The following is a 27,562-nucleotide window of genomic DNA, read 5'->3' on the forward strand; positions in this document are numbered from 1 at the left end:
AATCTGTCATGCCCGCCCCACGCAACCTTCCTCAGCCACACACTCGTTCAAGATGGTAATGACTGATTTAGGGATGTTGGGTTTTGTACACTGAACTCTCACCACGGAACACACAGAAATACTTCTTGGGACATAAACCTTCAGAGTCAGAAATGATCCCATTGTGAGTTTTGAAATCAAAACCAACTTGAGACAGTAAAAACAACTTCTTTTACTACATGTAGAAAACATTTAAGATTGAAACTGGCACCAACTTAAGAACAATTTAACAGAAGATAGGAAATAATTTTACATAAGAGAAACATTTTTATATTAGCTCTGAGGTGTGAGGCAGCCACTGTTATTTCACACTTACTACAGAAGCATTTTAAACTGTGTGTGGCCACTGTTTGAGCCTTTTTCAGAAGCGCTGTTTCCTCCTTAGAGAAGCCTTTGACAGTGATGGTCAGCTGAAAAATATTCTTTATATTGCATTCATGCATCCACAGCATGAAATCTCGCTGATTCACTAGTTTCCCGTGGGGGGAACGTTTTCATGGAGATACTGGAGAGCCAAATCTGTCCATTTCATTTCTTGCTCTTTCACAGACTCAGTTGTTCCACCATTGTCTTGCTCTGGTTCAGGAAGCTCATTCTGAGAACCAAACAGAGATACACTACATTCCATACATAATACACTTCCTGAAAGGAGCAGGTTACTAAGACTTCATATGGGTAAATACACAAATCCACAAACAAGACCAGAGGGTGTATCTGAACAATACATATCATACATACTGAGCCACTTAAAAACATTACTAAGCCCAGTTATGAACAATATTCTCTTCACATGAATATGGTGCTTAATCTGAAAGGTAAATTGGTTTTCCAGGCCCCTGGGGTGTTGCTATACACTCTGACTGCACATGTAGTGAAGGAGAATATACAGCAAATGCAAAATAATAATAGTATGATGCAATTATTCTATTGCTCATTTCCAATGTGTTTCTTCTGCTGTTGCCAAGAATACAGATACTGTATTTATTATAGCTCTTATTAAGACAACTGGTTCTGTAACATGTTACTTTCCTATGGCAGGTGGGAAATCCTTCCTCTTTCTGCATACAGAACTCAGATGTGGCTGCGCTGTATCAACAGCGGATGTCAGGTGCAACATAGAGCTGCTCACGACACAGTAAGAAGGAGGTATAGCTTAACTGAGATTGCATTTTCCTCCCTCATATTATTTGTTCTCTGTGCTGATGTACTGGTGCAGTCACAAGGAGTGCTTCTTGTTTCTGCTAGATACCATTTGGGCAAGAATTGGGAGTTCTAGATCTCTGGAAACCCCAGCATGAGCTCAATAAAATGTTTCAGTTTTGAAAGCAGCATATGGTTTGAGCCCCTTTGAGTTCATAGGAATCTGTCAAGTGAGCACTCCGATGAGATGCTCAGGACAGGCTCAAACACCACTCTGCAGCCATTCTATTTGCTCCTTGACAATACCACTAGGTAAATCTCCTGTGATTTTGTGCTGTTTTTTCTATGTGATCAAAGCCAATCCTATCCCTGGGGATCTTTATATCCACAGCCAGTCCTTTCTTTCCATTGTTATTCGATGGAGCTTCCTGCTTTGAGGCTGCCTTCTGTATGTGACTGTAAGTAGCTCAAGAAATGGCTGTAAGGAAAGACACAGCAATGTTTGGGCACAGGGTAAAGGCAAATGTCAGCAAGGAACAAGTTTGTAATTATTAGCCTGTCTAATAAAGGTTATTCCAAGCAAACAGGGGTTTGGGCTCCTGTATCTGAGAAATTACAGCTCTCCAAGATCATTCCCTCAAGCCCAAATCTTGGCAGGATATAACTTGTAAGCCATATATATGGATTTTGGAGGTGTGTAGCTGCTCCTTGCCCTCTCTGAAAAGGCAGTGGTGTAAGGGCTAAAGCTTGAGCCATGTCACCAGCAATGTGGAAATGTCTCTCTACTAAAGGAAACTAGCAGCCTATCAGCCCCCACGACCTTAGCGTGACTGCTTTGTGAATGCTAGCCAGGGTAAAGCTTGTATACCAGAGAGAACAAGGAAAAGGAAACTCCTCAGATATCTCTCACTGCTCTGGTAGTTTCAAAACGGCTAAGGAAAGGTGTCATTGTGGGAGATCTGAAGTCTCAACTGGGGGCTTTGTGGGATCAAAGGTAGCTTTTTCCAGCTGCACCTCTCTGTACAACAATCTGTACACTGGATGAAAAGGCAGGTGCCATGCACTGGATTCAGTGCTACAAACAAGAGTCATACTACAGATGCCAGTTTGTTCACTACTACCCTTGAACTGGACACAGAAACACTGTATCTGGAAAAGACTGTTTAGGAAGATATTATGAGAAAATTTCAGCTTTTTAAAATGGAATTTCAGAAAATAAAGAGTAACCAAGACTCTCAGCATGAGACTGTTCTTCTGTTCTACTAACCAACCGGGAAACCACTTCAAACACTAGCAACAGGAAGGGGAAACAGAGAAAAGGCACTTCTACTTCTCCCTGGTGCCAAACCCAGAACTGTGCCATGGGAAACACACTCCTGTTGTAAGGAGATTCAGCATTTTTCCCCACAGGGGAGGGGGTAGAGAAACATCCACATCCTCATATGCCCACAAGAATGACTGGCATGCAGCACAAGAGTGAGTCGGATCCATCCCGGGAATCTTTTGTACAAATAAGCTGTACCACGAGCAACTCTTTGTGCTGTTTCTTGGAAGGGGCTGTGATAAACACATCAGCCTTAACTGTGATTGATAAGAGCAGTTCACCTACCAGAGGGATAGCTACATCCTCGTACGGTAATTTATCTTCCCTCCATGCATCGTCGATCAAATCCAGGATTCTGCCATCCCTTAGCACTTCGCTGTCCATCGTTGTAACAGGTGAGGACAGCTAAATCTGTGACACAAAGCAGGCAGTACTAACAGCCACATCTCTAACCAAGTAGTTGGAGTTTGGAGTACAGGCTTCCTCTGGTTTTGATCCAGTTTCTATTAAGCTTTTATGGAAATCCTTGATTTTCCTAATCCACTGAAAAAGGGCTTATAACCACAGGAGAACTACACCTGGAAAGCACACTATCAAACTGGTTTAACTGCAGATATATACATTCATCTCTAATGCATACCAAAACGTAGCCTGTTATTATTAATTATAGATTTACATATGTTTATAGCTACCAACCCTCAGAAACCTCTTTTGGGTAAGCTTAAGGACCTAGAGCTCCCCCATCCCCTCTAACTCTGCACAGAACTGTTGCTTGTGTTTGGTGCCTGCTCGATGCTGTAACTCATCCACACCTTTGTGAGTCTGGGAAAGAGTTGGCACAAAGGCACCCAAAATACTGCCAAAACCTTAAATCCAGGAAACTGGCGAAATGAGAAAAATCAGAGAATCACAGAATGGTTTGGGTTGAAGGGACATTAAAGCTCATCCAGTTCCAACCCCTGCCACGGGCAGGGACATCTTCCACTAGAGCAAGGTGCTCCAAGCCCCATCCAACCTGGCCTTGAGCACTGCCAGGGATGGGGCAGCCACAGCTTCCTCGGGCAAGAGACCTGCCTTCCCCCTCAGCCACTATTACCGCTCCAGGGGTTTCCTGTCATCATTTTGTTACTACTCTGCCCTCCTTAAGACGTCCCCTCAGTCACTTGGGACAGCGGCCAGGGCTGGAGAGTACCGAACCCGGGTCCCTCGGGGGTGCAGGACCCCGTGGCCATGCCTGGCTCCAGAGCTGTATGTTGCACAGGCCTTGCCCCGACGATCAGCGAGGCGGCCCCGCAGGGAGCACATGCGACCGGTGCAGTGCGATACGGCCCCTGCCCGTCCCGCGCCGCTCCCGGCGGGGAACACTCTGCGACCCCCGCACCCCCGGACCCACCGCCCCCCGGCACCGCGGCCCGTGCCCCCATACCCTGCCCAGCCCGGCTCGGCGGCGCGGCAGTGCGCAGGCGCGGATCCTGCGCAGGCGCAGCGGCCGCCCGGCGCCGAGGCCGCGGCTTGGTTGCGCCGGTAGGTGAGCGGCGCCGGGAGGGAGGGCGCTGGTGGCGGGGAGGTGCCGTGCCGGTCCGATCCGATGGCGGGCGGCGGACGCGGTCGGTAGGGGCCGCCGCCGGACCGTGGCCCCTCGCGGCGAGGCCCCATCGCTAATCAGCGGCCGGGCCTGGCCGGGGCCTCCCGGGGAGCCCGGAGGGCAGGTCGGCCCCGCGGGACGGGCGGGGGCTTGCGGGCCGGAATGCGCTCGACTCGATGTGTGATGCGTTCGTGAATTGTTGGCTTTTAAATGTTTTTTCTCTTGTTTTGCTTTGCTTTGGTTGTGTTTGTTTTTCAAATACTTCCTTTTATGTCAATTTCAGAAGAAACGGCCAGCTCTTGCTGTTTCACCTGTAGTTGGTGGCAGATTGTTTCGTCCTCTGGTGTCCGTGTGGGGTCTTTACTCAGTTGCCTGTAACGTGCACATAGTGACTTGCAAGCTTGGGAGGTCAGAATACTGGGTTAAACCTGATGGTTGGATCGAGAACAGCCCAGAGGAGAACTTGGGGGTGTTCACTGATAAGAAGCTCTCCATGACCCAGCAGTGTGCACTTGAGGCCAGAAATCACCCGTGTGATGTGCTGCATCCCCAGCAGTGCGACCAGCAAATCGAGGGAGGAGATTCTTCCCCTCTGCTGTGCTCTGGTGAGACACCCCCCGCCCCGCAGTCCTTGTCCATCTCCGGGGCAACAGCACAAGAGGGATGTGGACCTGCTGGAGCGAGTCCAGAGGCCACAGAGATGCTGCGAGGGCTGCGGCAGCTCTGCCTTGAAGACAGGCTGAGAGAGCTGGGCTGGTTCAGCCTGGAGAAGAGAAGGCTCCAGGGAGACCGTAGAGCAGCTGCCAGTGCATAAAGAGGCTCACAAGAAATCTGGAGAGGGGCTTTTTACTGTGGCTGCCCCATCCCTGGCAGTGCTCAAAGCCAGGAGGGACAGGGCTTGGAGCACCCTGCTCTAGTGGAAGGTGTCCCTGCCCATGGCAGGGGTTGGAACTGGATGAGCTTTAAGGCCCTTTCCAACCCAAACCATTCCATGATTCTGTGTAGCATAAAACTGTTTAGAGGTGTCAGGTTTTGAGGCTCTTCTCCCAAACCCAGGTGAGCTGGCAAGTATGCAGGGCTGACAGATGCAGATGTCTTACCTTGGGCACCCTGCTTAAAGCCTAGCAGAAGCAAGAGGAGATGCAGTCTGGCTCCTTGTGGCATTAGAGCTTTCAGTGTTGAACTGGTCCCGTCTTCTCATGGAAGGAGCTGTGGGTAAAGGGTCTGGATTTCTCTCTGGATTTCCTTTATGAATTTTAGCAGACTGTCTCTGTAGCGAACAGTGAAATCTCTCTGCTACCCACTGAAAACTGATTCTGTGTAGGGGTGATTAGAATGAAACAGCAACTGGCTAATGTCTGCTCTTGCCACCTGGAGAGCTCTCTTGGATTGCTGTCAGCAGCTCAGGGTATCTGCTCATCTGCTCTCCTCAGCAGCTCTGCCATCAGCAGTACAGCAGACATGTTCTGCATATGGATTAAAGTTTTCTGAAGCTTGGGCAGGACCAAAGAGAGACAAAACACTTTATCAGGGTAGGGATAGGGATTTCCTCAGTGAAGTACGTATTTTCTGTGCGTGGTTTAAATACAGCTGAATTCCTAGCAGGAGACAGGCTTGATTCTCTGGATAGAGTTTAAAAAGCTGTAGGAGCAGGATGGAAGCTCTGATGGAAGCGAAAGGGAGCAAAGCTGAGTCTGTGCTTCTGAAGATCTCAGTTTCTGTGACATGCTGCCCCTTTTGTTGATTGCTTAATAATGCCATATTGATCTTTGAGGAAAGATGCTGTGAGATCCACCTCTAAATACTTGAGAAAGTGCACTGATGTTTTGAAAACAAGATTGTGTGAATACCTCCACAGACTGAAACTGTAGTTTTGTACCCTCGGGTACAAAATGTGTAACCATTTTTCTGTTAGAGCCACAGTTTCATGTAGGAGCCACTGAAATAAATCCTGGCTCTTTTGTTCCCCATTTTTGCCTTCACTGTAAACCTTTCTTGCTTCGCAAATACATGAAACTTCTGTATACCTGCGTACATGTTTGTGACATAAAGAATGTAATTTTTAGCTAAGACAATGTACTGCTACGGAAAACCTCTGCAAATTATTTTCGTAGCTTAGGGCACCACATGAATTTTTAAAGGGTTAGTGCTGTCTTAAAAGAAAATCCTCACAACCATATGAACTAGTGATGCATTCTGAATGTGATCATGAGCTCCCATTCAGAACTCATTGCTAGGGGGTTTCTGTAGCCTAGTCTGTCAAAAGAGACACAGGAGAGATCTGATTTATGAATAGATCCTTACTGCCACTTACTTATGGTTTTTCCCTTGAATGACAAATGTCCCTGTCAGTGGTAGGTCTCGGACTGGCCCATTTGGAAGTTCCCAAGTGCATATAGGGGGCAGGAGACCTGACAGTCCCAGTGGATTGAGTTTGCCCATTTGCTGAAGTGCAGCTTCTTTTTCACTGCTGCTGAGTTATTCCATTTATTAGATCACACGATTCTGTTACTGCAGTTTGATAGTGCTGGATTTGGTAGGAAAATCTGGTTTCTTTTATTTGGCAGATACTTGGCTTGCAGGTTCATGAAGATGACCATTGTGTTCCTCACCTGAAATTGTGTGCTAATTGTCATTTTTTAAACTTGTCTGTGGACTTCTGCTTGTTCTGTAGCAGGATGGAGAAGTAGCCTTGTTCCTACATTGCTGTGGGTGACCGCTGCAGTTGTGTATGTTCCTAGCTGCTAAAGCCACCAGGATTTAGTGATGGAGGCTTTGCTGGAAGGAATGCAAAGAAGTGGGCAGGGGAGGTATGTATGTGACAATATCATTGAAAAATTAACATTCCTCCTTATTTGGAATCACATCCTGTGGTATCAGACAAGACTTCCATTGCTTAAATAAGGGCTTTGGAGTTTGTCCACTAGCACATGCTGGCGGACAAACACTGGTGCAGTGGCCTTCAGCTGGTGCGGAAGCAAAGTCACTGAATTAGCTGGCTTTGCAATAATCCCTTGTTAGGTATTATAGTCTTAATTTAGTTTTACATCTTCCTGAAAACCCTACCTCCTTTTTTTTTTGTTTTCCTTGCTGTAAACTCTTCTTACCATCCAACAGCAGGAGCAGTAGTAATCAAAGGTGTGAATAAAACAGCCTTGCGAGGTTAATGGGATATGACTGTTGTCTTTTTTTAACTGAAAACATCTGATTATTTCCTGCTTGTGTTGAAACTGCAGAGTCCCATTCATCTCTGAAGAATCCTTAATGTTCTGTCTTAGACTTTTGGATCCCTGAGAGTGACTGTAGAGCCAGTAATGGAAATAAAATGTTTGGTGTGTTAAGCGAATGTGAAGCAAATGTCACTTATGCTATTTTCATAGTCATCTTTGAGAACGTGACAAGTTTACTGCTAGAGAGCTGTTTGCAGAAATCAAGTTTAGACTTAACTTTATGTTAGCAGATGCTGTGAAAGAAATACTGCTCTGCATAATAGCTGCTAATTTTTGGTTAACTCACGGGACAGAGTGAACTTTAACTGATTTTAGCTCCTTTAAGAGATATTTCTTTCCCGAAAAACTGCGAACTTGTGAAGTGTGCGTATGCCCTGGGGGAGCAGAGAAATTTCAATTCCTTAACCTATTGATTTCCATTCCTTTTCAGTGCTTCCTGTTTGACAGGCAAATTAAAGGGGTACAGATCATCATGGAGTTCACTGGCCTCTAGGGCTGTACCTTGCAAGCCTTAATATTGTCCCTAGCTTAGCAGCTGGTGAAGTTTTAGAGGAGTTAGTTGAATTGGCTTCAATAATTACTGTACCAAATTAGAAAGTGCAGGGTCGCTAGGGAGCATACTCTCCCAGTGGATTGGAAATGGTTTATTCTTCATTATCGTGTTGTCATCCAGCCGCCTCTACTCAGGGCTTTGTCTGCATTTGTGATAAGCTTCTGTTTTCAGGACCTGATAGGTTGGCTCTAAAGAATTCTGTGTTGACTGAAACTTGGTATAAAATGCTTCTGCCTGGAGAGCAATTAAGGCAAATAAAAAATATGGATAAAGCATGCTCCAGTTTACTTAGATAATGCATAGTACTGAGACAAAGAGAGAAGTGGTTATAGATGCTTGTAATGTTCTCTGTGTAGAAGACAAGCCCCCTACATTTAAAGTGTGTAGGTCATTTGTTCTTGCTGGGATTTCACAAGTATTCTTTGTTGGCCATTACCAAATTTAGATCTCTGCCCAGAGATATGAACGTAACATGGGAGGTGCTGCATTGGAGAATGGGATTAAAGCAAGTATTAAATACATTTTTCTGCCAGCTAATTTCATAGAGGTCAGAACACTGCAAATGCAGAGGTAGTCCCTTGGCGCAAGTGAGTTTGTTCTGCTGACTTTGTTGGGATGGGACACTGGGCCTCTGTTGGGTGTGCCTGCTTTGTAACTGCAAGCTCTTTCTTTTCCAGTGGTGGGTTCTTGACTTCCTGTGAGGCTGAGCTGCAGGAGCTGATGAAGCAGATTGACATTATGGTGGCTCACAAGAAATCTGAATGGGAAGGACAGACACAGGCTTTGGAAGCTTGCCTGAGTGTTCGGGAGCAGGAGCTTTCCTCTGCCAGGGCGGCTCTGCAGGAAAAATATAAGGAGGTACCTTAGGTTCATACTGTTCTGATTGGTGTCAACCTGTGTGTTTTACATATTGTACTGCAATATAATGACTGAACCTGGATTTCAGAGTTTGACTTTGCATGGACGTGTGTTTCGGGATTGTTTCATTAGTTTTGGGGTCTTATTTTTGGTTGTGAGGTTTGAGGTTTGTTTTTTTGTTTTGTTTTTTTTTTTTGTCTTTTAATATTTAACTTTGGCAAATAGCTGTGCTAAGTGAAACAGAAGCCTGTCTCATAGTTGGAAATCAGGAACAGCATTTACAAAGGAGCCTGTAGGAGCAAGGTGTCTGATTCATAATTCAGTCAAAGTCAAGTGATCAACTCCCTAAGGGTTAGTGGAAACCCACAGATTGAATTGTCAGAGTTTCTGGAGAGAATCCACAATCTGGCTGTAGCAGTAATGGACAGCCCAGCAACCTGCAGTCATTTGGTGGTGTGAACTATAGCAAGGTATTGCTGGTTGATTTTCCAAGGGCTATTTTTTGCAGCCCAAGATTTCGTAGCCTTTAATTAAAGGCCTTGGGCAAGTGCAAAAATTTCTGTATTGGTGGAGAAGTACCAGTAAGTGACGATTTTGCCCAGGGTATGGACCATAAACTTGCACTTGTGCAAATGAACTGATGTATCTTTTCTTGGATCAGAGGAAGTCAGCAGGAGTCTGGGTGGCCGTATCTTAAGATCTAGCCACACTGACATTTTCTGAAAGCATTTAAAATTTGTCCTTGTATTTATAGCTGCTGTGTCATTTATTTTGGCAGACTCTGTGCTACAAATTGTGTTTTTGGCAACTCTATGAAGTTGCTTTAACTTCTGGGGTTGAAAGCCAGCTGATAACTGCACAACTAGTTGGGTTTTCTTGGTGCCTGTGTATCTATGTTGCACCCTCAAAATTACCCAAGCACTGCTGTAGCTTTTGATAATGTGATAGGTTGTAGCAACAGTGGGTTAAGAAAGCTATAGTTTCTTGTTGATATGGTCAGGTGCTACTACTGGTCTGCACAGTAAATTTTGGAATGAATGTCTTTGCTACAGAGTTATTAAATCTGGAGTCATGCCACAGGACACTTGCAAGAACAGTGATTTTTATCATGTAGGTTATCGTTGTTATTATCAATTGTGTTTTCTCAAGACACTTTTGAAATATTTCTTACCACCACAGGCAAACATTGATTTAAAAACTGAACTGTAGACTACGAGTAAAGTCACTGCTGGAGTATATTCACAGTTCTGAATACAGTCATCAATTTTCTGTGTTTTCTTGCTTGCTGTCCTTTGGACCTGCAGTTAGAAAGGTGTCCGCTTGTAGCTGGGGATGGGAAACAGATGGCGGTGGGGGGGGAAAGAAGGAAGACAAGGAAGAGTCACAAGAGCACTTGAATCAGTGGAGGAGAAATCTTCCCCATGAGTTTCAGAGCCCTATTTTCTCTTTATTCTTCTCATGCCCATGTGTTATGTGGAATCTTTACTTCACCTGAGCATAGTAAGGTAATGACATGACCATTGTTTCATAGAATCATTGAACAGTTAGGGTTGGAAAGGACCTCAAGACCGTCTAGTTCCAACCTCCCTGCCATGGGCAGGGACACCTCACACTAAACCATCCTACCCAAGGCTTCATCCAACCTGGCCTTGAACACTGCCAGGGCTGGAGCACTCACAACCTCCCTGGGCAACCCATTCCAGTGCCTCACCACCCTAACAGGAAAGAATTTCCTCCTTATATCCAATCTGAAACTCTTGGTAGATAGCTTGAAATCATAATTCATGCTTGTAAGGAATTTGATGAAAATACCAGATAGAAATAGCCTTTTGATGCAAACCAAAACTGTTGGTTTCATCCTTCAAAAAATGAAAGCCGGAAACTAGCTCAAAACAGGAGTCCAGAACACAAAAACAGTTCTGCCTGCAGCCTATGAAAGATTTAGGCCTAGACTTAATCTGATTCATAGTGAGTAACCCCAATGAAAGGTGCAGTTGTTAACAGAATTAGGATCCTTGAATAGTCACCACTCCTACTGTAATGTACATTTATGAAATCAAAACTGATCCTAGTACCTACTGACAGGTCCAGTTCTATTGTAGATTCGCTTTTTAACTCTTCATTCAGGTTGACGTGTTGCATCACCAGGTAGAAGACATGGAAAAGGCCAAACTAGACATGGCTAGAGAATATGAACAACAGCTGAAGAAATTTCAAGAGGAGGTGAGTTGCAAAAAGAAAAGACTGGGTTTTGGTTCCCAGTTGATTCACAATGTGGTGGGTGAAATACTTTGTGGCATTGCTTTTGTTTAATGTCATGGTTTTAAAACTTCCCACCCTTAATTTTTGTGTTCTTAGAAAAAGGAAAAAAGAGCACTGAGTGTAGGCAAAGTAATATTTTTATGCTTCATTAGACCCAATTTTTGTGCTTTGGAGAAACTTGGTGGCAAGCAAAAAGCTGTTGAGTAGAGATTTGTAGCAGATGTGTTGTTGGAGTTTTCATCTGTTAGACATCTGCAGAAGTTTACTGCAAAAATGTCCTGTGTTCATCTACCCTAGTCACCATCGTGCTTATTCTGAAGTTGCCATGGGTACAGGAAGCAGCATTTTGCTCATTCAGCATTTCATGACATTAAAAAAGGGTGGTGCTGTAGCTGGTCTGGATCATATGAGATCAAGAAATAAGAATGGAATGTAGCTCATCTTCTTTTTGCCTCTATTGACTCCAATTTTGTTGGTAAGATTTTGTTCTCTCGAGGCATATTAATCTTAATACACTTAATAAAAACTAAGTAATAACTAGAAAATATTTTTCAGTAGCTTCTTATTCACTGCATGGTGGTACATGTAGAATGTCCTGCAGGTGGTATAACAGCATTCCATGTTTATGCTTTAACTCTTTGCCTGTCTGCATTTGCTTGTCAGTAGCAGGGAGTTAAATGACATGAACAGCTAGTAGAGCACTGACCTGTTTTCTCTGGAGGGTTGTGCCTAGTTCATTCTCACTGTAAGCCATAAGTTAAACTAATTTGGTAGTCTCAGCTTTGATGACAGAAGCCATCTGTCCTTATTTAAAACACCTTACTATTCAGTATGACTAACACCCTTCATTCACTAGGTGTTCCCACTGGTATTGTGGATAAGCTGCAAAGCAAAGCTGAGTTGCATTGGCAGGCCTGCCTAAATTGCTAAGGCTAAAATACGGTGTGTGTGTTGTGGCCAGAATTGCAATGTGTTGGTATTTTACCCACACAGTACTAATGTGGAAGACATTAAGCTCCAGTATTCCTCAGTCTTCTGTTCTTAGTACTGTTGGGGGAAATTCTTGTGGTCTTGGTTTACCACCATTAACTGTAAAATTACAGGTACAGTGTCTTACTCACAGGTTTATTCTTTCAACCATCTCTGTAATCTGTTGTGTTTGGCAAAAGATGTTGGTATATTAACTCTAAGCCTGTATGTCTGTCCATTCCCATGGAACATGCCTAAGTACTTTGCTGACTCAGGGCACTGAAGAGCCTTTTGTGACCATTTCATGAGGTTTTGATTGAGATGCTTTTTCTTCTCATGGTCCTCCTCATCTGTGGACTAAGCTTTCTCCATCAGTAAAATTGGAATGCTGACTTCTCAAATCCATGTAGCTATATGGAAGCTTTTTATTTAGCAGTTGATTTGGGGGGAGCTTATCAGGTGGAAAATTCCACGCAAGTTGCAAGTGCTTATTTGCACAGCAGGTCATTTAAATGTCAAGAGTTTTCTCCTCATTCCTGCTTCTGATATGACTTTGACATTCTAGCAGTAGGCATAGGAGCGATATTTTCTGTTGGCATTCTGCACTCATTGTGAAATACATAGTGTATCTAAGTAGAAAATGACACATGAAGTAGTGTTAATATTATGTATAATGGCAATTCTCAAATCTTCCTTCTCCCACTGAGCAGAAGAGTTCCGTTTCCCACCTGAGTTTCACAAGTGTGTTTTAATCACATAAGAAACTGTATCTCTGGGTAGAACTAACCCCCACCCCATGTGTGGTGTGACATGCTCCTCTATATGAGGAGAGCAATCACAGGTACTACCTGCTATTACTGTGGCTGGGAGCCAGAGAGAGGGGTACCATGGTCTTGCTGCAGTAACAGTTACATGTAAACCTCCATCTTATCAATATTACAATCGTGTTTTAATAGTGTTAAGACAGAGGTCTAATTATAGCTGCTGATGTCACGACTTCAGTGGCATCTTGCTACCCTGATACAACTTGGCATATTTTTCAATTCTGTTGCTATAATAGGCTCATTATACAACTAGAAGTCTTCACTTGCAAGCTGTGTGGCCTTGATTAGGGGAATTGCTTGTGTGAAGCTATTTTGTGTTCCTTACTTTAAATTACTGTTTAATTCTTGCTTTGAGGCCTCAAACAAAGTTGGCTCTTTCACCTTGCAGTTGTCCAGGCTGAGGAGGAGCTATGAGAAGCTGCAGAAGAAACAACTAAGAGAAGCTAGAGGAGAAGCTAGCAAGGGACAAGGGGAGGACCATTTTGAAATAAGCCGACTGACCAGGAAGCTGGAGGTATGTAGTGAAAAAACAAGTGCTAACCAGAGTTTGTATGCATTAACTGACTTTCTGGGCTTCAGTGGTGACTGAATAGTCACCTAGGAAGAGGACTATGAATCCTGCTTAGAAAGTACTCTCTCTCTACTCTAGGTGTAGCTCTTCTCAACTGGTTGTGTAATAAAGGTGATTTCCTGCACTGCACTCAGAACACAGGATAGACTATGCTGCCGTTTTTAGACTAAATAAAAGGAAGAAGGTGCTGGAAGAGTAATTAATTATGTGAATGCAATGAATACCAGTGTGGTGAGGTTGTCATCTCACTTCTTTGAGGAGGAGGGAGCTATGTGTCACACTTCTCAACTCTGTCTCATCTTTTAATCTTCCTGCTACGCAGAGCTCAACCGCACTCAATTTTCTTCTACTGTGCCCTGAAGATGTGGCCAACAAACACATCTGACTGATGTAGTGTCCAATTTCTGGAGCAGAGATTAGCATTAAAATTCTGTAATTCCTACTTGTCATCTTGGTGATTTCAATAGCAGCATGTTCTGGAAGCTAAAGCCAGTTGTTAAACCTCTGACAGCAAATCCATGAAATTAGCCATGAATCTTTTAGCACTTAACATTTGTAAACAGCAATAACTGACACTGATGCTTTAACTCGGGGGGGAAAGAAATACAGCGAGCACAGTATGAGAGGGGTTTTGTACTGCTGAGTTGTTGCATCAAATGACTGGCTAATGGTTTCCCTGCTGCGGGGAAAGGTGCATGAGGATATGGTGGAGAGGGAAAGCAAATGTGGATATGAACTGGAAGGGGGCCTTCTTGTCAACTGCATGGACATACTGCTCCAACCCACCCCTGCTGTCCTTGCAGGAGTTTCGTCAAAAATCACTTGACTGGGAGAAGCAGCGCTTGCTTTACCAGCAGCAGGTGGCATCGCTGGAAGCACAGAGGAAGGCTTTGGCTGAGCAGTCTGAGCTCATTCAGGTACAGTTAATATCTGCTGAAAGTTTTTGTTTTGTTTGTGGCAGCAGAAGGGAGGAGGGAGGGTGGAGAGACTAATGAAAACTCTCAGGCTTGAATCCAGTTTAAGTTGCCATTGAAATGACTTTTAGTGTCCTGGTGGAATAAAGTTTACTTGTAGAAGTGCTGTGTGGAAAAAAAGATCTGGAGTCTGTCAACAGAGATTGGATCAACCTTCTGCAGTTCTCCCTACCACCTCTCCAATTAGTAGAGAAGATAATAGGGTGAAGCTTTCACTTGGAGACAGAGACCACAGCATGTGACACTTTAAAATACCTGTTACATCATGTCACCTAGTTCAAAGCTGTGTACCTGCCAGTCGCTAAGTATGTACCTTGTGGGTCCAGCTCCGAGGATGATGTTGGAAAATAGTCCTCCCCTACAACAGGCATTTACTTCTGCAAAGTACTGCAGTAATAGCAGTTTTCAGCCCCTCCCTCCTGCCCCCCTTTCTTTATCAATGTCTCTTAACAAGAAGTAGTGGGACTGCAGTTCTTGAAAAGCTAATCGTTCAGTGAGTTAGTATTGCTGAAGCAGAGCAAGATGAATTGACCTAGAGCACAGCTGTGAAGTCACACTGACACAATCACAGCAGACACTGATAAGAAGCTCTTGCTGGGGGCTTTACACTTAATGGGCTCCTGAGTTGATCTTGAGTGGGAGCTCCTGCAAGGAGGAAGTTTGTGATGACAGGATTGAAGCTGACTCTGACAGCGGCTTTGTGAGAGGCTGACACTGGTAGATCTACAAATGCAGAGAGAGTCCTTAAGCAGAAGGTCTTGCTGCTCTGCTGTCGTTGTATCATTGATAGCTCAATTGTTTGAGAACAGATGTGTCCTTGGAGTGCAGGCTGGTAACTGGAGTGCAGAGGAACTCTTCTTACTGTGCAGCAGAAAAACAGGGATTTGGGGAAATTTTCCTGAGTGGTGCAGATGACTTTGGTGCAGAGGTACTGTGAGCAGACTGCCTGAGTCCTCAAGTTCTTGGAAAAGACAAACATGAAAGTGCTAAATTTTTGCCTTGGATGTTTCTGTGCACTTTGTATGCTTGGGTTTTTTTTCTGGCACAAGGTCAAGCTGAGATCTGTGACCATGGAGTACTTCCCCTTTCTTTTCTTTCAGCTGGCTTCCCCTCATATCTTTCAATTCAGCTTAGGGAAGCCTGGCATTCTTACTCCTGTAGCACCTGCAGCTTCGAAGGCCAACAGGGGAAACTTGGAATTCTGGGCTGTCCTGCTTGTTCTGTGGTTGGAAATAAGAGATAGCTTAAATATTTTCTTAATGCAGAAATAAATATTCAGGTAGTCTGATACTCCTTTTTCTTGGGTGCAGAAAGGCTGTGCTTTAAACTCTTGCCCCTCCTGGTTACATTTTCTGTCATGACTATTCAAATAATGAAAAGGCTGTAATCAAAATTATATGATAGTCTTCCAAATGCACAATTCCTATAGTTTTCTCAGTTATGAGGCATTATGTGTCAGGCAATAAATCAAGGCATGTGGTGATTCTGAAGCTGGCAGGAATTGGTACTCTTAAAAATTGGGAGTAAAAGAGTGCTCAAATATTTTGTTTCAGCCTTTAAAAATTATAAGGTACTATACAGAAAGGGAGTATATGAAATGAATATTCTTGGAAGCTTTATATGAGAGCTGGCTTATTAAATTTCACCAGCTAGCTACATGGAAAGAAATGCTATGAAATATTGTGCCTATAAATAATAGAGCATGTATTGTTTGCTAGTCATTTGTTCCTTGTAACTTTTTTTGTCTGCCATTAAAACAATGACACATTCAAAGTGAGCATTCTCGCAAGCTGTTAGAATCAGACATTTACTGCATAAAGCAAAAGATAATTGACTGTTGCAGACAGTTTGGTTTTTTGGTCTATGTGATGGTTGTGGGGGTTTTTCTCCCTGGTGCACCAAGAGCTGCTTTTTATCCTGGTGTGGAATTAACAATCTATTAACAATGTCTACTTGTGGATGGTATTTACAGACCTTCTTGCATACTGCCCTTTGTCCTGGTCTAACCTTACGTTAATGAGCAAAAAAGTAGTAGTTAGATTTGTTCTTAGATAGCTCATACTCAGACAACTTGAGTGATTTGAGATCCTCTCTACCCAAATTCTCTTCTACCCCTTTTGAAGTTGGAGTTTCCTCCCTTCCCTCTTTTTTTCTTTTAATGAATTCTGTTTGCCCTCAGAAGTTTTACCCATTGTAACTTCCCTAATTCCCTGCAAGGTAGTGTTACACAAAGAAATTGGTAGTTGTTGTGAATGTAGTTTTGATATGCAGTGTTTTCGGTAGTTCAGCTTTAATGCAAACCAATTGTTCTCTGCAGACTCAGCTTGCCAATCGGAAGCAGATTCTGGAGTCAGTGGAGCTGGCCAGCCGATCGGAAATCCAGCATTTAACCAGCAAGCTGGAGAGGGCAAATGATGCTATCTGTGCCAATGAGTTGGAGGTGGAGAGGCTGAACATGAGGGTAGATGACCTGACGAAAAACAATCGGATGATTCTGGAAGATCAGCAGCGAGTTCAAGAAGAGTTAAGGCAATCCAAGAAAATGTTGGAGGTCAGTGGAGGAGCTGTTAGGAAATGGAATATAAAGCAGTGCTGTGAGAAGCAGCAGGAAGGCTTTTCATCCCAGAGCTCTTGTCTCTTTCTAGAGCTTTTGTAAACTTCCTGATTGGCCTCAAAGCTGCCTTTGCACCCATGTTGTGCTCTGCAGTATTTCCAAGGATTCCTTAAAAATCTGGTCAACCTCTCAAGTGCACTACAGCAGACCGATTCTGCTGGTCCATCTTGCAACAGTCATTCCTTCTTCCTCACATGCAGGTGCTACAGGATGAGAAGATGGAACTTAGAGCCACCTTGCAGTCTCAAGAAGATTTCATTGACAGCTCCAAGCTGCACCAGGAACAGTTACAGAGTGAGCTGGCCAGGGCGACGGAAACTCTTTGCACAAAAGAACTCCTTATCAGGTAGCATCTGTGCCTCACTGGTGTTTGTGCTCTTGAATCCAAAACTATAGTTCAGGATCTCCCACTGAAGATGGCAGAAATATTTTCATACAGCTGTGTCTGTATTGGTTGATATATAGAATGGTATACTGTAGTTTCTCACAAGTGCTGTGCTTCCTTGCAGCATTTGCCAAATTGCATTGCTTTTGAAATCAACTGACACTCAGTGAAGAGTGTCAAGGAATCAGCTTTCTACTCAGCTAGGTTTCTGGAGGCAGCACAGGGCTTTTGATTTTTATTTCTTTTGCTTTCCCCAGGCATTTTCAGTCAAGTGCTGGAGGCCTTTCAAGATTTGGTAATGTGCTTATTAACATAAGTAAAAGTTCTCAGCGATTTAATGTTGTCAGGTTAGGGTATTGGTAAGGTAACAACCTGTGTGACAGAATCATCTTGGCCTTCGCCTTCTGCGCTGACAACATGCTGTTCTGATGGCCGTGTCAAAAACTTCTGGCTTATGTTACCTAACAGCCACACTGTTTCTTGCAGGTTGGATGTCTGCTAATGCCAGGGAGACTGTCTGGGGCAGGGAGGCCATCACAAAAGGATGTTATCTTTTTCAAACAGCCTGAATTCAAACAGGGGGCTGTCATGCGGCGTGTATGTTTGCATATTCACAGTACACACAGGTGTCGCCTACTGTTAGGTTTTGCATATTTTTCAGAGAATTCCAGAAAAATTAGTGGTTATATTCCCTGTGAACTCAGACATGATATTTCTGTGCTGAGATTAAAGTTCATGTTTCTGCTTAGGGCCTTGGAAGAACGCTTGCAAGAGAAACAATTGTCTTGTCCGGGGCTAGAGCTGGAGCATATACTACTGCAGCTGGATATTGCCCAGGAGAAGGAACAGCACTTGCAGTCAGAGGTGACTCATCTTGAGAACAGGTAGTTGACTGCTTGCTTCCCGTGAATGTGCAGTGAAACTCAGATAATAATACAATAGGTAATATATTGTATTCATTAAGTTAACCAGTCCCGCTGATTTTTGTAGGCTTATTTTAAATATAAAAAGGCTAAAGAAATCAAAAGCTATTCATTTTGCAGTTTAATAGTGAGGCTGTTTTGCTAATTGGTTGGCTGCTTTTCACTGCACACTGTGGGTGTTCTCCATGTTCTGGCTTGCTTAGGCTTAGCACCTTCATTCCTAGTAGATTAAGGAGTCTTTGTTAGTCAGCTGGTAAGAACCAGATCTAAACCTTCCTGTGAAATAAGAATTATAAACAAGTCTTCCTTTCTGAGTTTGCGGCTTTCAGACTAATGTTTGCAGGGGAAGTTTGTAATCTTAGTATGGTAAAGAAACAAACAAGAAACACCTATTATCTGTTAGATCAGTTTCCTGATCTCTTTTGAAATGATTTCGTAAACAAAACCAAAGGATTGGTAGGAAATTCTAGGTTAAGAGTCCAGTTTCTGTTATGATGGATATAGGAGGCCGCTTGAAAGATCAAAGTTTCTCTGACCATGTCCTCCTCCTTGGGGTATTCTAATCTGTAGTTTTACATTTGGCACCCAGCCTGGTGTCTTCAAATGCAAGGTGTGTACAGCTGAGCGAAGAGCTGGATGAGAATATCAAAGAGCTGCAGTCAATGGAAGAACACCATACTGAGTCAAAGGCAGAGATTAAAAAGGTAATGCTGCTTTGTTCCTGGAGAGTGGGAAAGGCACTTGTGGAGTCAGCTGCTCTTCTGTGTGTCATGTGTTTCAGCAGTGCATGGTTAGCAAAGCTCCAGATGGGACCAGAAGCTGGGAGTCTTATGGAGGCTGTGATATGCTGAAGGGTAAGGAGCAGGTCTGCCAAAGGTGGACTTGAGAGGATAGGTTTAGAGGTTCTTGGCTTTGTGGCTTACTTTGTGAACATCTCTCAGGCCTGCCTCTGTGTCACGCAGCACTTCTCTATAGTGTGGAGATACTTGAATTAGTGCTGGAGGGACAAGTATGCAAAGAAATTAAGGCCTGGAATGCTGAGTTTAAACCTAATACAGGATCCCAACAGGGTGAAGAAGAGGGGATGAATGGGTTTTCATAGAACGGCTTGGATTGGAAGGGACCTTAAAGCTTATCCAGTTCCAACCCCCCTGCCATGGGCAGGGACATCTTCCACTAGACCAGGTTGCTCCAAGCCCTGTCCAGCCTGGCCTTGAACACTGCCAGGGATGGGGCAGCCACAGCTTCTCTGGGCACCCTGTGCCAGCGCCTCAGCACCCTCACATGGAAGAATTTGTGCCTAAAATCTCACCTACACCTCCTCTCTGTCAGCTTGAAGCCGTTCCCCTTGTCCTGGCATGACAGGACCTTCCAAAAAGCTTGACTTTTAATAATGGTCAAGATCAGTTAGGATGGGAGATTTCACTGGAGCCTGTTTAGAGTAGAAACTTCATTGGACTTGAGTGAAAAACCTCACTTCGCTGAAAATCTTTTAATCCTTTATTCTGAATGTACAGAGGTGCAGATCTTGTTGGAGATGTGTGCCTGGTTGCACATTTAAACAGCCACACAATAAATGAGTCTCCTACAGGCTGCTGGGAAGGAAAGGGAGATTTATTATGGTTGTTTCTGTTTCATATGCTTGGGAGGCATTGGGGTGACATGGAGATAAATCACTATATGTATAGTATTTACATGGCTAGGCAGAGATCATCTGGTTCACTTTGCTAAAATGCTTGTAATTCTTAGAAAAATCCTGGTGTTTTGGATAGTTAATATTTCTGGCTAATAGAATGCTAGGGAAGAAATTATGCTATGTTGTTGTTCTGTCACTGAATAAATATACAGTGTGCTTACCAGCATATTGTATGCAGTGCAGGTCTGCCATCTCAAAAAAGATGGAATAAAAGAAGAGGTGGAAAAAGATGACCAAAGGGATGGCATGGGGTGTTTTTATACAAGGAACAGCTGAATGGAATAGGATTTACCAGATTAGAAAAGAGATATATGAGATTGAATATACTAAAAATAAAATGCCTGTCATGTGCAAAGTAAATAGGGAATGATTATTCTCTCATAATGCAGGGACCAGTGGTCATCAAATGGAGTTACAAAAACAAAGAGGTGTATTTTTACCCTGTGCATAGCTAGCTTATGGAAGTTTGCCATGGGTAGCTTTAGTTGCTACAAGCTAATATTGATTCAAAAGGCTTAGGAGAAATTCATGGAAGAAAAGTCTGGCTAGAGCTATTTAAAGATACCATCTCTGCCTCAGGAAGGCAGAGTGGCACATTGCAAAGTTATATTATGGAAGTGTTACTGTGCTTGTCCAGGGATGGTAAACCTTTGGGTATCTGTTGTTGGCCGTGGAGGGTAAATGGTGAGCTAAACAGACTGAGATTTGATCAGCTGTGGGTCTTCTTGAGTACTCCACAGCATGTAACTGATGTGTTGTCCCAGTTGGCAGTTTATAGTGTGGAAAAGGGTTGTGATGAGGTAGTTGTCAATCAAGAAGGACAAGCTTGCACAGATTGCTTGTTACATAGAGCTTTTTGTTTCCAGTACTTAGATTTCACATTACCATGTGCAATACTTTTGCTTTTTTGCTGAAACATCCTTTAAAAGCTCATGGGTGGTGTGTGCCCTGTCTTCCTCCAGCTGAAAGAGCAGCTCTCTCAAGCTGAGCAGACTCACAGCAGTGAGCTAGCAGGGATGAAAAGGGAAATCTCCAGGTTGACACAAGAGTTACACCAGCGAGACATCACAATTGCATCTGCAAGTGGCTCCACGTCAGACCTCGAACAACGGCTGAGAACAGAGATTGAAAGAGCAGAGAGGAAAGCAGTGGAACACAGGGTAAAAAAGGCAAAAGACTTTTATGCTGTCTCTTTAAGGGATATAAAGGCTTGGAATACTATCCTAGCTTTTAGTTATGTTAATAGCTTCCTTCTCTTTTCAACCTTTGGACAAAGACTTTGAGACCCTTCTGATGAAACCTCCAAATTTATGGTGGTCACTGAATCTGTCTTGTTACGTCTTTTCCAACCAGTAACTGACAATCCTTCAGAATTCTTTGAGATGGCTTATGCTTACTAGGCCTCACAATGACATCTTTGGAAATGAAAGTAAATGACTGGGTATTTGTATGGCCTTCTCTATAGGGTCTCTGTAGAACTAATGTCCCAAACCTTGCGTTGTGCTTGAATTGAGGGTGTGAAATGCCTGTAGGGTGTTGTGGGCATGTGTTGTGTTCTTTATTGTGAACTAGTTGTTTGCCTCTGTCCCCTCAGGTAATTCTGGTCCAGCTGGAAACCTTGAGGCTGGAAAACCGTCATCTCTCAGAGATGCTGAAAAAAGCAGAGTGCGGTATACCAGAAGTACGCATTGGGCACCAAAGATGGGAAGGGACTAGTATTGTGTTTTCCCTACCAGGGAACAGTAATAGTCTTTGCCCAGGCCTCTCAAAATGCTTGGTACAGTTCAGTGAACTTTAAAATTTGTAAGGAATTAAGGCACAGAAACACTGAGCATCTTACTTGGTCAGAGAGTAGTGAGGAGAACTTCACAAACATAACTGTCTTCTCAGTTTCTTCTCCATGGGGTCTCGCCAATGGAGTTTTTTTAGTACATTTTGTTACATTTCCATTTTATGCCCATTTAACACCTGATGCTAAATTTGTGATGTCCTTTTGATCTGTCTCAGAGCTGTAGCTGCTGTGGTCCTTGCAGTTTCTGGGGTGAGAGCATGTTTCCCTGCTGGTGAGGAGACATTCAGCAGGGCTGTCCTTTGCACGCTACAGGCAGGTTGCGGCCTGGGAATATGGGCTGGATGCCTTGGGACAGTGCACTGAGAAGAGACACTGTGGCTAGGTGAGGTCACCTTGTCCAGAGGGGAGAAGTGGAGCCCCCATGGAAGAGGCGCAGTCTTGGTAGAATACCTTGAAGGTGGTTCATTTTAGTGCCTGCAGGAACCAAGAGATGTTCAGTTTGCAAGTTCTGTCTCACATAAACAAAAATGGATGCCTTATGAGGGAAAGGACTGAATTCAGACAACTGAAAACCTGATGGGAATATTATCTCAGAGGTTTTATCCTGTCAGTCTGTGGGAGGGAAATACTCAGCTCTTCATATTAGTTTGGGGTGATTGCCAAATGTGCCAGGTTCTTGGGGATAGTGTTGAATGAAAACTTGTGGCTGGTGAGATAGAGGAAAAACCCAAAGCTTTCTGAATGGCTGATTTGAGGCTAGAATGACCTAAGGCCCATTACTTTCTGCTTGAAGTGCCAGGTGAGCTTTTGCCTGCCTGACTTACCAAAAACTTCATAGCACAGTGCAAAAGAAGATCTAGGCCAGGTTCTTCTAATGCACATTTGGAAAGTCCTTAGATACTGCAGCAATGATAATGCATCTAAATTAAATAGAATGGGCAAAATGAAAGCGGGACTCTTGCAGGAGTAGAAACAATGGAAATTATATCCACTGAGCCTGGTAAGGAGACTGGGAGAAGCAATTTGTTCAGAGTTCCTAAAAGAAAAGTAAATTCACTTTTACTGGTGACAGTTTCTAAGGGAATGTGGGTCATCCCAGGTGGAGAGGTGTATGCACAGCCTTCTGTAACTGCTGCCATAGGCCTTTGCTAATTTGAGTGAGGGGATCTAGAAATCTCCTTGCAAACATCTTTGCTTGCATATTTAGCCACTGGGCTATGTGTTTCTTCAGCCTCTATGAAAAGCCTGCTACTCTTGATACCTGGAGAGTTGCTCAGAATGAGACAGTTTATTGGGGTGCCACCTGAGTGTTCCCAGCTTTGACTGAGGGGCTTGCACCTTTGCTAGGTGGGGAATCTGAGAATATGGAGGAGAACTCAAGGTGATATAGTCTTTCTCATCCCAAGGCCAGAGGGAGGTATCTCTGACCTATTCTCAGTCTATATTTTTGTGTGTTCAAAAGCATCCAGTGGTGAGAGAAACTTCTTTCCTAGGCAGATCAAGGCAGCTTGTCTGGATGCAAACACAACAAGGCATATATAATTGATCTGCTCTTATGAAAGCCTTGAAAATCTTGCCAGTCAAAATTGATATTAGAGAATATGCCTTAAGGAATTGCTTGACAGCCTTTGCTCTGGATTTGACTATGGTGTTTTGCAAATCAGAAGTTTCAGCTTCAGCCTTTCTCTGTCTATCAGGAAAAGGATGTCACCCTCAGAATGCTCACTGAAGACTATGCTGCTGAAATAAAGAAGTTGCAATCTGAGAACCAGCAGTTGCGGAAGGATCTCGCAGAGGCCAGAGCAAAACTGGAGCTCCCTCGGCAGGTATGCCAGGATCAACCTGAGGGCACCGCTCAGCAGATGCAAGGGGGAGAGTCTGAGGCCAAGGATGTGCAGCATAGGTGAGTGTTGCATGAATCGCAGGATGCTGCTTCCTTATTATGCAGGAGAACAGAGACGTAGGGATGTGTGGGGTTTTAATGACATGCTTTATGTATAGTATCTATCTCCAGTGTATAGTATGTGTGGGAGAACACAAGGACTGTTTTGGAATCTGCCTTTATGCTTTAAGTAATGCAATAGCTTTTAGTCCCAGCTGGTTCATGTTCTGCAAAGCCAGCTAGTATTTAACTATCTTTTGACTGCCTTTGCCTTTTTCTTTGATTCGCCCTATTTGGCGAAGGGGTTACATGTGGCCCAGGTAGCTGTGCTCCATTCTTTTGCAGTATTGGGATGTGCAGACTGTAGTTTGTGGCATCTACAATAGCAGAAGAATGAGAAATAATTCTGTAGATGCTGGATGGGCATCTGGAAGTCTATGGGAACAGGAGCCAGTTTGGATTGTCAGGGCTATTAGTAACCTGTATGTTGATTGTTACCTTTGTGCAAGAGTTTGCTAAAGTTCATCTAAGAGGCAAACTGTCAAACAGTTACGTGTTCAAACCTGCCTTCCAGGACAACTCGAGAAGCACAGCACAAACATGATGAACAGACAGAGACAACACATCACCAGCCTGGTGGATCTGTTCAGCATCATCAAGGGGAGCTCCAGAGATGTGGGACTGATGAAATAAGAAGCGTGACCCCTGAGATGGGTGAAGTTCCTACCCGGACCAGCAGGAAGAACTCCATGGACTCACATTCTTCGGGCATCTTGCCAGGAATGGTTTCTTTGTTCCATGTGCTGGATGGGAACAAAGATTTTGCAGATGAAGCGTCTCAGCAGTCCATCTCAAATCATCAGAGAGAATCTGTGCCCCTGGTAAGTTGTTGTACAGACAGCAGAGGTAAGCTGGTTGCTGTTGGACAGCTGAGGATATAGCTGGGTTCTTGCCTGGCAAAAGGAGCCATGTTTTTGAATGTACGGTCTGGCTGCATGATATGAGTGATTCTGTAAGCATATATCAAACATTAAATAGGGAGGAGAAACCACTGCTGGATGGCTAATACTTGGACAATGAGAGCCATGTGGTTATACTGCAGAAGTCTCTGGGGAAGGGCTTTGGGTTTGGTGTAATTGCTAAGCTAAATCCAGAAGCTCATGGTGTTCTCCATCCTGGTGCTGTACATCATGTACAGCGTGTACCATTACCTGCTTATGTCACTTCAGAATTCTCCTTCAGCTTTTGGCTTGGTAGAGGCTCAGAGGGGGGTTACAGAGTGCAGAGTATTTCAACATAAGAGTTTCTGGGTGAATCTGAAAGCTAGTGCGGCACGTTTATGTTCACTGTAATGCATGGGGTGAGTTTGACCCCTCTGAATGGGACTGCAGTAGTGAGCACACTGAACTTAGAACCACTTATGCTGGCTGATAGGAAAGCCTGAAATCAGTGCTTCACTACACAAGGGGAAGCTATTACTTTTCTCAGTCACTAATCATACCTTTTTAAGTAGAGAGCAGTGTTGGCACCTTATCTGCTCTTTTAACTCAGCTCAGCTGCCCAAGATATAGGAAACTTGGACTCAATCACTTCTTCCTTAGTGTTTAAGACCATTTATCCCAGTACCCACTGTAATGACCAGGCTGTACACTGGCCTGTGCAGGGAGGGGAATGGAAGAGGGATAGCAAGAGCAATTGTCATACCCTGGGTCAGACAGGGCTGTAGTAGTTCAGGGAGAGGAGAATCCCGAGTACTGGTCCTTGCTCCAGATGTGTTCCCCTAGCAGTCTTTTCTCCTCTGGTTGTGTGTTATTAGCAGTGACAACAGTTAATTTTGTGGGGAGATCAGAGAAGAGTCTAAGGCTGGTGCACAGATAAGCGGAGACTTGTCAGGTTTGTAGATCTTGGTGAAGTTTACTAGCAAGAATAGGTCTTGAGTATTTCAAGACTAAATTAGCTTGGTGGCATGTCCGGAAAACACCATTGTCCAGAAAACACATGTTGGGAGCTTAGGAAATGGTAATATTCCAAATGGAAACTTCAGATTGCAGGATTAGAACTGAAGTGCAAACAGTTCCACTTAAGGGCCTGAGGAGCTCTCAGGCTTGATGTTTGGTAGAAAAGAATGTGCTACTTCTTGTTCTGAGAGGTAGAAATAAGGTTTGTAAGGAAATACAGATATTTCTCTTGGTGTAGATTGGGATTCCTTGCTCATGGTCAGGCTCCAGTGTCTTTAAATCAGTTCCTTTAACATCAAGAGAATTAAGAGAGCTAATTATCAGGAACTTATTAAGAGAGGAGATTTCTAGTCAGCAGGCAATAGTGGGGTAAGAGAGATTTGCTTGTTATCTACAGCCTTTTTTCTGTGTTCCTTTGTTCTTGGCTGTTGATAAAAGACCAAAAAAACCCCATAAGACTCCAGATGGAAATAACCAGTTATGTTGTTCTCTTGCCAAGACACTAAGGCAAGTTTTCTGTAATAGAAAGCAGCCCCTTAGTAACTTTATAATTCACCTGCTAGGGCCTGTGCAGGAAGCTTCTCTTCATCAGCTCATAAATTAAGCCTAGTTTACAATGTTATTTTTGTAAGTTAAGAACTTGTGGTTAAGTGATGCGAGTAGCAGGAGTAGTTCTTGACTGCGAAGAAATGAGTCTGGGGTAGTTTATTGACCATTGCTAGCTGAACTGGTGTTCAGTGAGCTGCCTTTGCCATGGGAGTTTGTTCTGTACTTCCTTTGTGGAACTGGGAGGCTTTTGCTGTTGTTTGGAGACTGTTGGGAGGGACATTTACCTATGATAAAAGCATGAAATCTGTGTGCATAGCCTGCCTAATATGATAGAAATGACACAAGAGCCCTTTAGAGGCGTATTTATTGGTATGGTTAGTGGATCAGTAGTATTTCTGCTGAAACTTGGAATGAAAGAATGCTTGATGTCCTTTTGTTTCCCTTTAGTACCCCCTGCCTACAGCTTCAGTTGGATCGATAGCTGCAAGATATCTGGAAGAGGAAGAACTGAGATCCCAGCACATCTTGGAGTGCCTAAATGCTCACGTTGAGGAACTGAAAAAGGAGAGTGAAAAGATAGTGAGACAATTTGGACACCAGGAATAGTGCTTCTTACGGAATTTGAATGCTGGTATACTTACATAGTTCCAAACTGTGACTGGGGAGGTTACCTATAAACCAGGTGCCATTGGAGCTAGAGTGAGAGGCCGCATCTCTCACTTTGAGCTGAATCAGCAGGGTGGATATTGAGGAAAGGAAACTCCTTTCTAACATGTTTCATCTCATGGACGATACTGCCCCACAAACGCTTTAGATAGCTTGCTGTAGGTCAGAAAGCTGCATCAGTTGTGTTTGTGCACTCACAAAGAGATCATGATGTTTTTTTAGAAGCAAACTATTTGCTGATTTTAATGTAAAGTATTTTAAGTATGTTTTATACATGTTAAAAGCATTGAAATAAAACATAATTAAAACCCCACCTCATTTCTTGTTCATGCAGATATACAGAGTAAATCTCTTGTGGCTTTCTTGCCTTTTTTCAGGAACTTTAATCAACATCTCCTTCAAAGAGCATATAATATAATTTGTGTTTCCTTTAGGCTACTCATATTTTCTCCAGCTAATTTCCCCTTAGTGGAATTTCATAACATTTCCTGGTTCTTGCAACTTCTTCCTTTTACTGTTTGTGTAGTATTTGGAGTCTTTATCTTGCCTTGCACATTGCTTGAAGTACTACAAAATAGCTGAGGAATGAATGCCTGAATTCTTATTATGGACATAGCTCTTATAAAAGAGAGTAGCTGGAACTGGAAATGAAATTGAATGGGAGGAGAACCCCCAAACAAGTGAGATTCATCTGGATGGCAGATGTAGTTGCAGCTGCTGTGTAAGCTGGTATCAGCCTGTTTTGAATCCAGGCAGTTTCAGATGCTA

General features: G+C 43.6%; 2 protein-coding genes across 9 annotated transcripts; one reads left to right on the forward strand and one right to left on the reverse strand.

Moving 5' to 3' along the window:
* Positions 1-191: 191 nt before the first annotated feature.
* On the reverse strand, positions 192-4,026 carry ANAPC13 (anaphase promoting complex subunit 13). The gene is made up of 3 exons (XM_065675158.1): positions 3,930-4,026; positions 2,789-2,914; positions 192-634 (listed from the first exon to the last, which is right to left on the reverse strand). The coding sequence occupies exons 2-3, from the start codon at positions 2,885-2,887 to the stop codon at positions 509-511; spliced, it is 225 nt and encodes a 74-aa protein (XP_065531230.1). The 5' UTR covers positions 2,888-2,914; positions 3,930-4,026; the 3' UTR covers positions 192-508.
* CEP63 (centrosomal protein 63) lies at positions 3,941-27,107 on the forward strand. Of its 8 annotated transcripts, none has more exons than XM_065675147.1 (16): positions 4,011-4,027; positions 4,372-4,693; positions 6,763-6,898; positions 8,549-8,729; positions 10,857-10,952; positions 13,173-13,298; positions 14,159-14,272; positions 16,647-16,880; positions 17,144-17,289; positions 18,078-18,212; positions 18,841-18,955; positions 20,910-21,107; positions 21,542-21,628; positions 23,437-23,642; positions 24,196-24,502; positions 26,576-27,107. In XM_065675147.1, exons 3-16 carry the CDS (start codon positions 6,855-6,857, stop codon positions 26,732-26,734), a joined length of 2,148 nt encoding a protein of 715 aa, XP_065531219.1. In that variant the 5' UTR covers positions 4,011-4,027; positions 4,372-4,693; positions 6,763-6,854; the 3' UTR covers positions 26,735-27,107. The 8 variants fall into 8 exon arrangements, with proteins under 8 accessions (XP_065531220.1, XP_065531219.1, XP_065531218.1 ...); XM_065675146.1 differs by lacking the exon at positions 4,011-4,027 and adding an exon at positions 4,058-4,212; XM_065675148.1 differs by lacking the exon at positions 4,372-4,693 and having other exon boundaries at positions 3,941-4,027.
* Positions 27,108-27,562: the final 455 nt, after the last annotated feature.

Source organism: Lathamus discolor, chromosome 3 (assembly GCF_037157495.1).
Source record: "Lathamus discolor isolate bLatDis1 chromosome 3, bLatDis1.hap1, whole genome shotgun sequence".
Lineage (NCBI taxonomy): Eukaryota > Metazoa > Chordata > Aves > Psittaciformes > Psittacidae > Lathamus > Lathamus discolor.